This window comes from Saimiri boliviensis, chromosome 19 (assembly GCF_048565385.1).
Source record: "Saimiri boliviensis isolate mSaiBol1 chromosome 19, mSaiBol1.pri, whole genome shotgun sequence".
Classification (NCBI taxonomy): Eukaryota; Metazoa; Chordata; class Mammalia; order Primates; family Cebidae; genus Saimiri; species Saimiri boliviensis.
The window spans coordinates 9080637-9094149 of record NC_133467.1 but is presented as its reverse complement, the minus strand read 5'-3'; the positions used below and the strand labels follow the sequence as shown (position 1 = coordinate 9094149).

The 13513-nt window shown below is 36.3% G+C and overlaps 1 protein-coding gene across 7 annotated transcripts in view; it reads left to right on the top strand.

The window, feature by feature from the left end:
* The window catches only part of HMCN1 (hemicentin 1), a 677492-nt gene that overhangs the window by 340742 nt on the left and 323237 nt on the right, over positions 1 to 13513 (top strand). For all 7 annotated transcript variants that reach the window (XM_074389731.1, XM_074389733.1, XM_074389732.1 and 4 more), the window contains one exon: positions 11434 to 11504. Coding sequence is in view for 4 of the 7 variants with exons in the window: in XM_074389728.1 (XP_074245829.1) it covers positions 11434 to 11504 (71 nt within the window). In the remaining 3 variants the exon portion in view is untranslated. The remainder of the gene's footprint in view (positions 1 to 11433; positions 11505 to 13513) is intronic.

Sequence of the window (13513 nt, the reverse complement as noted above, 5' to 3'; positions counted from 1 at the left end):
TTGTCTCTTTCTATAACTTCACTGTCATCAAACAGTGAAGGTCACTGTCTAAGTGCTGGAGATTCAAAATGTCACAGTTGGTATCATCAGAGCAGTTTATAATCTAGTTTGGAAGAATGCATAAGTGAATGTAGCTATGTACTGTTGGATAAAAATTATTCTAAGACTTAGTGCTATTTAATACAATAAACATTTATTATTTAACGGTTTTTCTGGGTCAGGAACCCTAGTACTACAGAGCTGGGTCCTCTGGTTCAGTCTCTTAGAAGTCTTTAATTAAGATACGGATTGGACCTTGTGGTCCTTGCAAAACTTGACTGAAAGATCCACTTCCAATTTACTCACATGGTTGTTGGCAGGATTGAGTTCCTCTTGAGCTACTGGACTGAGAGCTTCAGGTACTTGTTGGCTGCCCTAAGTTTCTTGTTATTTGGATCTCCATAGGGTAACAGGGTAGCTTACATGGCTGGTTCACATGACTGGATTTCATCAGAGAGCAAGAGAGGGTATGCAAGACAGAAATTGTGGTCTGTTTATAATCTAATCTTGGTAGTGACGTCTCATCATCTTTGCCCTGTTCTTTCTTTAGAAGCAGAGCACTAGGTCCGTCCTATAGCCTAGGAGAGGGGATTATACAAGGGTATAAATACCAGAACATGGTGATAATTGGAGGCCATTTTAGAGGATGCTTACCACATGTGGTAAATACTGAACAGACAGTTAAGGCATATCCTTAAATCAGTTGAGTGAGCTCTAATTCAGATGAGTGACACATTCAGGAGGCTTTCCAAAGCAAATTGAGACCTAAGTTGAATCTTGAAGAAAGATATGATAAGTAAATGGGGGAAACAGCCTCTTGTATAGAAAAAATATAAACAAAGATGTAGAGATGAGCATTTTTCTAGATTGCTTTGGAAACAGTGACAGATAACATAACTCGACAGTAATATTTTCATCTCTTTCAGTGCCTGCTAATTGTTATGAATGGATGTCTGTAAAACACACATCAATTATTGCATTTTGGTTTGAGTACAGATCATACAGCAAAGAAACAATCTCTTCCTTTTAGAGTTCAGGTTTTAAAGAGAAGACTTGATGTTATCAGTTAACAGTGTGCTTCAGAGTAAAGTGGAGAAGCATGGGAATTGGGAGCAGAGGTATCGAAACCCTGTGTGTGATATCGCTTGGTATGGGTGGACTGATCACAGTGATACCAGAGAATGCCACAGAATGTCTCTTGTTTCTCTTCTATAGTTTTTGGAAAGTTTTGGATATGTGCCACAGCCCAATGGTATTTGTATGGAGACACTTGCCTCTCTCTGCAATTGCAGCAATGCATTGGTGACTTGTAAGGGGACAGAGTGAGATGGCTGAAATGTGAATGCTTTCCTATTATCAAGTATCAGCATGATGTGTATTCTGTCTTGGGCTGAAATGCCTTTGGAGAAGATTCAAACTGGAACAAAATAACTAACTTAGTTGACCTTAAAGAGACTAGGATAATGTCTAAATCTGGGATGCTTTTTGTTACCAACTAAAGTGAATACTCTGAACTTCTTCATAGAGAAGTATCTAAATTGAAAATGGGCATTTACATTGATGATCCGGAATTATTTATAGTATGTACAATTATATTGGATATTTCATATTTTAAATATTTCTTCTATGAAGAGAAAAAGGCAAGACAAGCAGACATGTGTGTATAAATCGGCATACATAATTGCAACAAAATATATAGAAAATATAAATAATATACAGAAAAAGAACCAAAACTTGGCTGTGGTGGATTTCAGTGTTAAAAGTCCAAACAGCGTTTCGTTGAATTCAGTGAAAAGGAATTCTTTGTATATTCAATAAAGACTAACAGTAGGAAGATGACATTGCCAAGACTTGTGCACTTAGAAGAGTTGAAAGCTTGAAGTGAGAGGACTGAACAAGCGTACCATATCCAGATAATGACTGTTTTGATTACACTCAAAATAACTTAAAATATTTCACCTCACAACGTTAACAGATAATGTCTTAAATTAATGCTTTCCTTGTTATGTTGCCTAATGCTCAGAAATACTTCTGTGCTTTTTTTCCGGTGACCATTATAAACAAATTAATAACCACACACAGTCAAAATTCATAACACAACATCAAGCTTGTATGTGATCTGGTGAAATTCCTCTTTTTTTCTTAAATTATAAAACAGTACAATAAGTTGAAAATTTTGAAAAGTAAAACACTCATTACTCTATTTCTATTTGTTTCAAACATTAATTTTATTCTGGTGTTACCTTTCAGAACTTGTCCTTAAGCACATGTGTCTTTGCAAATAATTGCAATTAAAGTAATATAAACAATTCTGTGTTTTGCCTTTTCAGTTTATTATTATATAATAAACATTGGCTTATTTTTCTTCATAGAACAATAGTTTAATTGATGCCTAATATTATTTAGAGACTTACATGTTTTTAATCATTTCTCAATTTTGATGTTATGATATTCTAATAATGTTCATGCCTTTTTATTTCCGGTGAATTATAACAAAGAGCGAAATAACTTTATCATAAGATACTTTCATTTAGACCTTTGTTTTAGGTTCAGAGATACATGTGCAGGTTTGTGTTATAGATAAATTATATGTAGTGGGTGTGCAGATTATTTCATCACCCAGGTGATAAGCAAAGTACTCAATAGGTAGTTTTTCAATCCTCATGCTCCTCCCACCCTCCACTCTCAAGTAGACCCAGTGTCTAATCTTACCTTCTTGGTGTCCATATATGTTCAGTGTTTAGCTCCCACTTGTGACTGAGAAGATTCAGTACTTGGTTTTCTGTTTCTATGTCAGTTTGCTTAGGATAATGGCCTCTAGCTCCATCCATGTTGCTGTAAAGGACATGATCTTGTCCTTTTTTATGACTGCATGGTATTCCATAGCATATATATATATATCACATTTTCTTTATCCAGTCTATGGTTGGTGGGCATTTAGGTTGATTTCATGTCTTGGCAATTGTGAATAGTGTTGGGATTTAACATATGTGTATCACAAAATACTTTTAAGCATGTAATGCATGTAACTGTAGTAAATTTCTCAGATGTTATTTATAACCATACACAATCTTACCAACAGTACAAGTATTTCAGGTTTATCATGACACTAGTTTTAAGTAATAATCCTTCAAAAAAGTTTTCTTTGTTATAAAATATACTTCAAATTTGCTGAAGTTTGCCTCTCTTTCACTGTGACTAAATGTGAGCTTTGCTCCTGTTGTCTTTTTGCTATCTTTTTTAGAATTTTCCTGTCATGTAGTGTGTTTTTTCTTATGAAGTTGAAGAATCTCTTCAGATAGCATAAGTTTTAATCTGTTTTAATTGTTAATAAAAATACTGCTTAATCTGGTTTGATATTTTATTTCAGATTTTAATTTTTATTAATTTTTGCTATGTTTATATCTGTCAGCATTTTCCTTTATGATCTCTTATGTTGCTTTGAAAGAAGAATGTTATTTTTATATAGATCTGATATATATTCTAATTTAGATTTAATTTAAAAAATATAATGTTATATTTAGCCATTTCATCCATTTGGGGCTTATTTTACTATATACTATAAAAATGAATTAAAGTTAATATTTTAAAAATAAATAATCCTACTTTAAGCACCTTGTCTTGAGATACTAGTTTGCATATAGACTATACATTTTTGCCATTATTACATATTTATTTGTATACCAGTGCTCCTAACCGCTTAGTTGTTGATGCTTGTGATGTAGTTTACTGTCTTAGTCAGTTTTCATTTATATAATTGCCCATATGCTTTTCAAAATAAATTTAAGAATAATGTTACTAAGCGTTTTAAAACAAAATAACCAATAACAATCTTATTTTTGAGATTTTGATTAAATGTATTAAATCCATAGGTTAACTTGCCAGGAGAGTATATATATATTTTAATATTTAGCTTTCTTTTATATAAACATGGTTTTTCTCTCTTCATTAATAAAAACTCTTAGATTTTTCAGTAGAGAGTACTACTTAACCCAATTTCATAATAAACCTGGAACAAACATGCTATTGTTAGGATGATACAGTAAATGGTTCCTCCTTCAGTATTCCATAATCTGGTTTGCATTTGTCTTTTCTGACCAGCTGGAGGCACCATCTGGTATCAGCCAGGAAACAGGAATTGTGTAATTCGAGTGAATCCACGTACCAGCTAAATGCTCTAATATTTGCATTTTTAAACTAGCTTTGCACACAATGAGGGCTGGTAAAACTTTTGGTTGTAAATTAAGACAGACTTCAGAGAGCTGGCACCTAGAAGAGAAGATCCTCCAGGCATGGAGTCTGAGAGGGAGCTCCCTGGGCATCTGGATACTTCTTAGGCAAATGTAGATCCATGAGGCACCAGAAGGTTGTGCTTCACCTCTGGGCAGTCTGGGTTGCCAGGTTCTCTATCCTAGCAGCACAAGCCATAAGCTCTATGCTTTTGGTAGGTCCATTTGAACCAGACATGCCATGCCCTCTTTCCATGGGGTAGCCACCCACCAACTCTTGACAGGCAGGTGACCCCCAGGGATCTTTAAGCCTCAGCACTGAGGTGTGCTTGGTAGCTGGATTGCAAGTGCATGAAAAGCTTGTCCCACTGAGACTTGGCCTCTGGCCTCTACTAGAGTGATGGTGCTGCCAGCCTGGAGAGGGGTTTGCCATTCCATGCCCCACTCAAAGATGGTGCTGGGCATCACACCCCCCAGTCTCACCCTTTTCTGTTCCCACGTACAGGTTTCTGTTGGGGCACAAGGTGACAGCGTGTAGGAGCAGAGATGGGGCTGCTGAGTAGGGCCTGGGCATCTAGGAATGGGAGAGCAGGTAGCAGAGAACCTTCTGTTGGTGAGAGGTGGGACCATGTGTGAGCCGAGGCTTCAGTCCTGGAGCACATAATCCATTGTCCCATTGAACTTCGGTTACAAACACAAATTCAAAGGAAAAAAATATTTCCCTACAGTGACTGCAAAGCATTAGACCCCAGTGTGAAGCCCTGGTGACAGCAGGACCTTGTCATAAGTCCATGCAGCTGGCCCTTAAATTTGCAAGACACACCCAGACATTTCTGACTTTTATAATCAAGACTCCTCTCTTTAAGTGTATTGGTTTGCTTATAGTTTCTTCTGACAATTTGAACTCTGCTAAGTATGTATACCGCCTGTTTGTTGAATGAACTGATGCAAGTATTTAGGGAATACTTATACACACAGACATCTATCATGCTTTTAGCAGTCTCAGATTCTTTGTGAATAGAATGTTTGCTTCATAAATAGGGTTTTGTTTTCTCTGAAAACACAAAGTGCTGCATACATTCATTTGGTTGTTGTGGAAACAATCGAGGCTGACGTTAGGTCTATTCTCCCAACATGTGGAAATTACAACAATATTAATGATTCCTTTCTAAGGATTTGCAAACAGACTCTTTTCTTCTTCATCAACGTTTTACTTCTTCCTTCATAAGTTTTATTTTCTTTATCCTTAATTTATGACTAGATTTATTTGGAAGAATATTAATGTTAAGGAATTGCCTAAAAGCAATTAAAACTTTAAAATTAATTGCAGTATTTTTATCCTAAAATTTAAAACACATACCCTAGTAAAAATTATTTCAATTCAAAAATATTCTTGAAGATGCTATTTATTTTCTTTTTGTTTTTCTTTCAGGGTACCTTGAGAACATTGAAAAGCTTGTTAATTTTATTAAATAGCATAACTTAAAATACATGTTCTCTTGTATCTCTGATTATACCTTATCAGTGCATAGTTGTATTTTAATGTTAAAAATGTCATCTTACATTTAGGATTACATGTAAAACTTAGAGTCTGAACTTTGTTGGTTATAAAATTCCCATGACTTTTTTTGCAAGAGAGCTTTCTGCTGCTCTGGCCAAAGTCATCTAAGCAATAAAATCCTACTCTGTATACCTCAAAGCCCTGTGTTCATTATTAAAGAGTTCTTTGCTTCTTGTTCTAAACATCCGTGTAACATTGCTGAATTCATAACATTTTCTTTCTACATCCCATTCAGCAGTCCATGAAGTGAAATATACTATGTGCAATTTTGTTCAATGCATATATTTAAGGTTATCATACCCCCTATTAAGTGAATAATTTCTTTGGAAGTGGAGCAGAATGCTATTTAATCCATATTAGATAATATGCTGTGCATGAATTCATCACTGACTTTATAAAATACACAAAATACATTACTTTATTGTCAAAACTATCATAAGGGCCTTTAAGTGGTCCTGAAAATCACCTGTTTTAATATGAATAGGAATGTACTCGATTAAATGAGTCCTGAAATATACTTGGCATTCTCTCAGCTCAAAGTCAGGAATCAGTTCTGCTTTTGTTGATTAGATGGAGATCATTTAAAGATGGTGCTGGACAGCAACATTACAATTGAGTAAGTATGGCGAAATACGGAAAGCGTGTACTGTAGATAAATTGAAAACAGTAAAAGTAGATATAATAATCTGATTTTTTGCAGTATCCTAAAGCAGAAAACATAATTTATTATTTTTTGTTCAGAAAACCGCCCCAATGCTTTGAATATATATATTTATACTAACATCCTTGCACATAAAGGACAGTAGAATTGATTTGTCTTAAATTAAGTGACTAAGAGTAGAATTTTTAGAAAGTGGGAGGGACATGTTGACCTTCAGCTCGTGAATGGCATTTTGAGGAGGCCACTTCCCAATGCCTAGGATTTTTTTGCTCTTTTGTCACCTCTATTAATCTGGTGTTCGCTTCATAACACAACTCATACCCTGTCTCTTCCGGGATGCCATCACAGTGTATTTTCCTACAGCTCATGGATTTCACTATCCTCTTTGGACAAATAAAATTTACTGTTCTTACGTATTTTGTACTGCTTGGCTCTTCTTACGTATTTTGTACTGCTTGGCTCTGCTAGGTTAGCTTTCTTTTAACTTTCCGTAGCTTGTTGTATTTTAAGTTTTCAACTATATTTCAACTCCTGTTGTGGCAGATCCTCTGATTTACATATTTCTTAGCTTCTTCTATAATGCCTTGCAAATATTGACTAGTTTATAATGTAGCTCAGGGGATTCTTGTTTTAACTTTTCATATATTTATTCATGTGTAACTATCAATATAAAGTTAATAACAGTATGTTTTTAAAAAGAACAAAGAAATTGGAAACATTGATATTGAATTATGTCCAGGCAGTGTTTATACCCTAGAAGGCTCCAGTAAATATTCCTCTTATTATCAAGGAACCACTTTGAGTAAAGAAAAACTACAAGTAGCAGAAATCTGTTAGTGGAAAGGAAAAAGGAAGTGAGGGGCTGGATATTGATGTTGCCAAATGAACCAGTGAAAGAAAATATTACATTGCGAATTTCTTTCCATTATTTTCTTAAGTACAACCCAACAACTCAGATTAAGAGAACAATGGCTGAGATCCTGGAAAGAAACCCAACCCATCTGATAAATCCCTAGGAAAAGGGAAATAATAAGATTATTGAATAGAGAAAAGATTTTCTTAGAGTTTCAGACGTTTTTTAAAACTAAAAAATGATCTCTGAAGCACAAAATAATTTTATTTTTGTGTAATACATGTTACCTTCATTTTTAAAAGTAAGTTATATATGGAAATGGTATGAGTTGTGTGTATCAACTTTACTTGATTAAAGAATAAAACATTTTGATGACATAGGAAACTGAACATTTTCAGTTGATTAATCAGTGTCATCACTGATCTTGTAACATGGTCTTTAGCGGTGGCGTTGAGGCTCCATGACGTAGTGACAAAGCAAGATATAAAGAATCTGAAGGCCTAGGTGTCATCTTTATTCTTTTCCTTTCCCCCTTCTTCCTACATTCAAACACTTACTGGAAATCTACTGAATGTGTACTGAGACAGTTAATCTCCTCAAGGTGCTGACAGTCAATCGAGGTATGATTAAAGCAATCAGGCAATCATAGTATCGTATGGTAGATGCTAGCTATTGTGTTGCTGGCACATGGTATTGTGGTATCCCTTCAAGAGGCCGGGCCACTTTGGCTAATCACCTCAGCTTCTATTGTCTATATAATTATATCTATTCTACCTACACTATGAGGTTGTTAAAAGGCAGGAGGATCGCTTGAGCCTTGGGAGGTCAGGGCTGCAGTGAGCTGTGATCACGCCATTGCACTCCAGCATGGGCAACATAATGAGACTCTGTTTCAACAAAAAATAAAAAAATTGGTTGGGCTTGGTAGCTCATACCTATGGTCCCAGCTACTTGGGAGGCTGAGGCAGGAGGATTGCTTGAACCTTAGGATGTCAAGGCTGCAGTAAGCTGTGATAGTGCCACTGCACTCCAGCCTGGGTGACAGAGTAAGACCCTGTCTCAAGAAAAAAAAAAAAAAAAAAAAAAAAAAAAACCCTTTAAAAATATCCAGGCATGTGACAACAAAGAATGCTGGGTACTATGCGCATCAGATTAAAATTCTGGACTCTGAAGAAGCTCATCCTGCCCATAGTCCAGAGGAAAGGAGAAGGATATTAGTCTTGATATAATTCACAGAATGGAGATGTTGGAAAAAAGGGAAAGTTAGTGAGCTTCTTAGGTCACTCAGCATTAGATATGTTATCAGATATCTTCACCTCTTTCTTCACTACCGAAGTTTTTCAATTTCATTGTCTCTGGACCTCAAGTTTTCTTGTCTGTAGGATAATGGGATTGACCCAAATGATCCGTAGTGCCCTTTCTAGCTCTATGCTTATATTTGAGATTGATGGGCATTTTTTTTTATGGGTGAGTTTTCTTTGTAAACAACTAGATAACATGAACTGAATCATGTGAAAATGATCTCTGCATGTTGTTAAATATGCAGCTTCATTCTTCCTGTTTTCTGTTACAGGGTTATCAGGACAATAGTAAAGCAAATTAGAGAAAAGGCAAGATATTAAAAGATAGGGTTGAAATTAGACCTTATAGACTGAGAGGTACATGTTCAGGAGAAAGACGGAAGGGACGGTGACAGGGATGGTAAGGAAGTGCAATAGCTTCAAAGTTTGAAGCTTGTAGTGAGGGCCTGAATCACCTTTGAGAGTTTCCATTTAATTCTATAAGCAATGGAGGACCATGTTCAGGCAGGAAGAGAGGACAAAGTTGTACCTGCTGAATGTCATCAAAGGCTTGGCAGGAGATGAAAACAGCATGAGTGAAAAGGAAGAAAAGAGGAAATTGCTAATGACACAACTGGCACACGGCTCTGTTATGTGAAAAGAAAGACTGGAATGGAAGCAAGTTCGGAAAGGGAGGAGGGCTGATTTTGCCAAATAGTCATATCATTCAGTTAAAACGAATTGGAAAGGATGCTTACAGCTGGAGGGATAGGGCAGCTCAGAAAGCTGTTACTTCTCCTGAGTGTTTCTCATAACTGATAAAAGATTTATCTCAGCTGTCCAGTATGGCTTGCAAAATTGTTTATTAATGAGCTTTAAGAGAGATTTCCTATCTTTGTTGAAAACAGGTGTGTATTTGAGAGTCTCTGGTTAACTAAAATGAAAGCTAATCGGTCTTTTTATTTTAGTAGCATCCCTTGATCCCCACTCTTGAAGAACAGGCACATATTCAGAGATATTTTTATTACTATAGGGAATGTCCTTGCATGTCTACACTCTTTATTATTATGTAATTGTTTTTTTCTAGTATTTTTTGTATTTCTTTCTACTTCTTGAGTTTTAAAGTCTTAGATTATTTCAGTATTATGCAATGTGGGAACATAGACGCTTGGCTTGACAATGCTACTGACAATTTATATGTCAGGGTGTAACTCCCTGGCATATTCTTTGCTGTTTTGCATTCCTTTGCAAAGTATGCCTTTGTTTAGTCTTGAGGGAGTAGGCTTCTCCCATTTTCCATATACTTGGGACATGGCTAATGACGGTTCTGCTTTGTATGGAATACAGATGTTTGCATTTTCACAGTTTCTCCAATTGCTTCTTCACTCCTCTTGCAGACTGCAAAGTGTCTAATCTATAGTGAAAGGTTGAGGCATTTCTTCCTGTTATTTCTAAGAAAAATTACATGAGTTATGGCAGACAAATTGTAGCTCCTTTCCAGTTTATCTCATTTATTTTTAAAATAGTAGTCTGTTTTTGTACCATATGTAGCTTGTTATGGAAGGTTTGGCTAATTAATTATTCTTTGGAGTTATATATAAACTCCTTTTTGAACGGTATGCCTTTAAAGCTAGAAAATATTTTATAAAAGCTAAATGTTAAGTATCTTTATAATTTTGTATTGTAGTTGCACGTTATACTTTTGAATGAAATCTACGTCTTCATTACATAAGATAGGAAGCTTTTCATCTACCCTGAGAATTTAAGATGATATATCTAAGCACATGACACCTAGACGAATTTTAATACCATTACTTAAATGCATGGATTCTCTCTGAGGAAAGTAGTTGATACCTTTATCTTTGGTATTTATGGGTATCTCAATACCCATAAGTGGCCACTTTTAGGTTGTCTATTTTAGGAGTTGATTTATTTTTTTAAAGAGAATAAGGTTTGGGGACTGAAATATTTACCATAGACATGCTGTATCCAACCAAAAATGCAAATATATATGTATATACAGATTTTCCAAGTTAACCCATGATATCTGGGATTCTTCAATTCACCTGACTTAGGATCTCAGTCCTGGCTCTCCAGGGAAGGCAGTGGCCCCCCATTTTCCTCTTGGAAGCAGTGGTTTTGTGTAGTACATCTGGGCAGTCATGACTATGGCCACAGCCCTGAAAATAGTTATGTTCAAAACCAGTCCAGGAGGCTAGTGATAGCTTGTGTCAGCCACCCAGCCATGAGAAAAAGTTACGGGGACAATTTCCTGCACTGTTAATGTCCTTGTAACTGTACATCTCCAAACTCTTAAAAACCTGTGCGATAGGCAGTGAATGTTCACTTTTTTCTTTTTTTTAGTACTGACTTTTTTATTTTGAACGAGTTAAGACTTACAGAAAAGTTGCAAACAAATTTATACTTCAAAGTTGGGCAAACTGAATTATAGATGAATAAGTGATTCATTTAAATTCTAACAACAAAGTGGTTATTAATAAATATTTACTGACTGGTGAGAATAAGAAAGAACTGGAACTGTACTCTCCTGCTTCTTTGTCCTGTGACATTGTTTATTCCTCCTTGCATTTCCCATGGTTAAAACTTCACTCTTTTAGATATGCATACTTTACAGTAAATTATAAGTTATTCTCTGGTAGCTACAAATTGAGAAAGAGTATTTGGTGTTTTGCTATTTCTTCTTAATAAGTAACCATGTAGTGCACAGTGGAAAGACATCCATAAACACAATAAAGTCTTTTATGCTGTTGATTACTATTTATTGACCTATGTCATTTTTATTTTCACAGAAATTGGCCCAGTGACAATTACCACAGATCCCAAGAAATTTCAATATGAACTCAGAGAACTGTATGTTCAGGTGAGTGCTTTCAGTGTTCTCATGGGGGAGTGGAAAATTATGAGCCTTTGGCTGATTTTCTTTATATTTTAAATCTAAAATAAGTAATTGTTAGCTTTTTAACAGACCCAATAATTGCCACACCCCCAGCCCTCCACCTGAGAAGAGAATGAATTGAATAATAGGTAAGGAAATAGGACAGATGGGGTTTGAAGTATCACCAGTCATGTACTACCTAAGGCTGGTTTATACCATCAAGGCAGAGTTGAGTAGTTTTGGCAGACTGGTCCCTTTAAGGAAAATGTTTGCTGACCCCTGCTGTAGATAAGTCTTTTTGCTTAGAAATATAAGGAACAGTTAATAATTCTTTCCCCACAACATTAAATGGCATAACTAAGGTAACTGATATTCTGTGCTGCTATAAGTTAGCCATATGAAATGTTTGACTGTAAATATAACTTGGTTATTAGAGAAAATGAATCACATTGGTTTTAATGTTATTCTGAAAACAGAATTTAGAGGTAAAATTGCTATGCATCTTCTTCTGGTGCTGAATTTACTCATTTAAAAAACATGCTTCTCCAAGGCTGTTTTTCTGTGCTACCCTGTGCGGTCCCTGCCTCTGCTATCCTCAGACTTGTTGGCCACTTCCCATCATTCATTTCGGCCATTGGTACCTGCTTCATTGTTTGCCTTTCCCCCTCACTGCTGCCATTTTTCTGAGTGGCCTCAGCATTTATGAGAATGACCTAGTCAGAACAGCCCCTTTTCAGTTCCTTGACCTTTTCTTTACTCTGTCTTAGTCATCTGTTCCCACAAACGTCCCCAGATTTTGTTGTCATCTGTTTCCTCTCTCAGACAATTCAGACAGGTTAATCAACAATTCCCTGTGCACTGAGCAGGTTGGTGCAGCTTTTCACACTGCAACCCACTCCCTTACCCTCATCAGGCCCTCCAGTCCCCTGACTCCTGCACTTTCTCCCAGGCCATCAGATTTCCTGTTTTTTCACTTCTAATATAGCTGTGAGTTTTTATCATTTACAGCTCTACTTTTTCTTCTTTGTCTATTGCTTTTCTGCTCAAAACACATAAACTCATTCCTGAATGACCCTAACTGTCTGCATTATTCATGCTTGTTCATGAGTGGCCAAATGCGGTTGAAATTTCACAACATGACACTTTGATTCTCCGGGGAATTCATAGCCACCTAACGCAAATGGACTCTTACTGTTCCCATGATGTTACTGTGTTTCTTTAGTCAACAAAAATCTTCCTTTCTTTTCAATGACAGTAGCGAATCTTATTCACTCTCCTTAAATCTCTATCTCACCAGCCTTTTACTACGGGCTATTTCAACAGATGATCTACTCTGAGCAAATGACCTCACTTTCACACACAGTCACAAGCAAATGAAGCCCTCTGCTTCCTCATACATAACATATAACCCATCTTCATCAGGCACCTCTCCTATCCTTATTCACTTAATCTCAATTCCTTGGCTTTCTTGGGATTTTAACATGATCAAACTGTTTCTCTTGACTGTTAGAATTCTCACTGAGGTTGGGCACAGTGGCTCACACCTGTAATCCCAGTGCTGCTTTGGGAGGCAAAGGCAGGAGAATCATTTGAGGCCAGGAGTTTGAGACCAACCTGGGCACATAGTGAGATCCTGTCTCTAAAAAAAAAAAAATTCAGCCAGGCATGGTGATGCATATAGTCCCAGCTACTTGGGAAGCCGAAGGTGGAGGATCACTTGAGCCCAGGAGTCCAGGGTTGCAATAAGCTATTATCATGCCACTCCTCTGCAGCCTGGGCAACAGAGTGAGAACTTGTCTCCAAAAGAAAGCCAAAAAAAAGTTTTCATTGACTTTTAAAGATACATGTTCAAGTCTCAAAAAACATAGACAAATCTCACCAAACACAAAAACCAAACAAGCAAAACAAAATAAACAGCAAAAAGCTTCTGTATTTTTCTGAAGTCCTCTTACAAATAATTTCTTTTCTATCAGTTCCTTCAATGCCAAGCACAT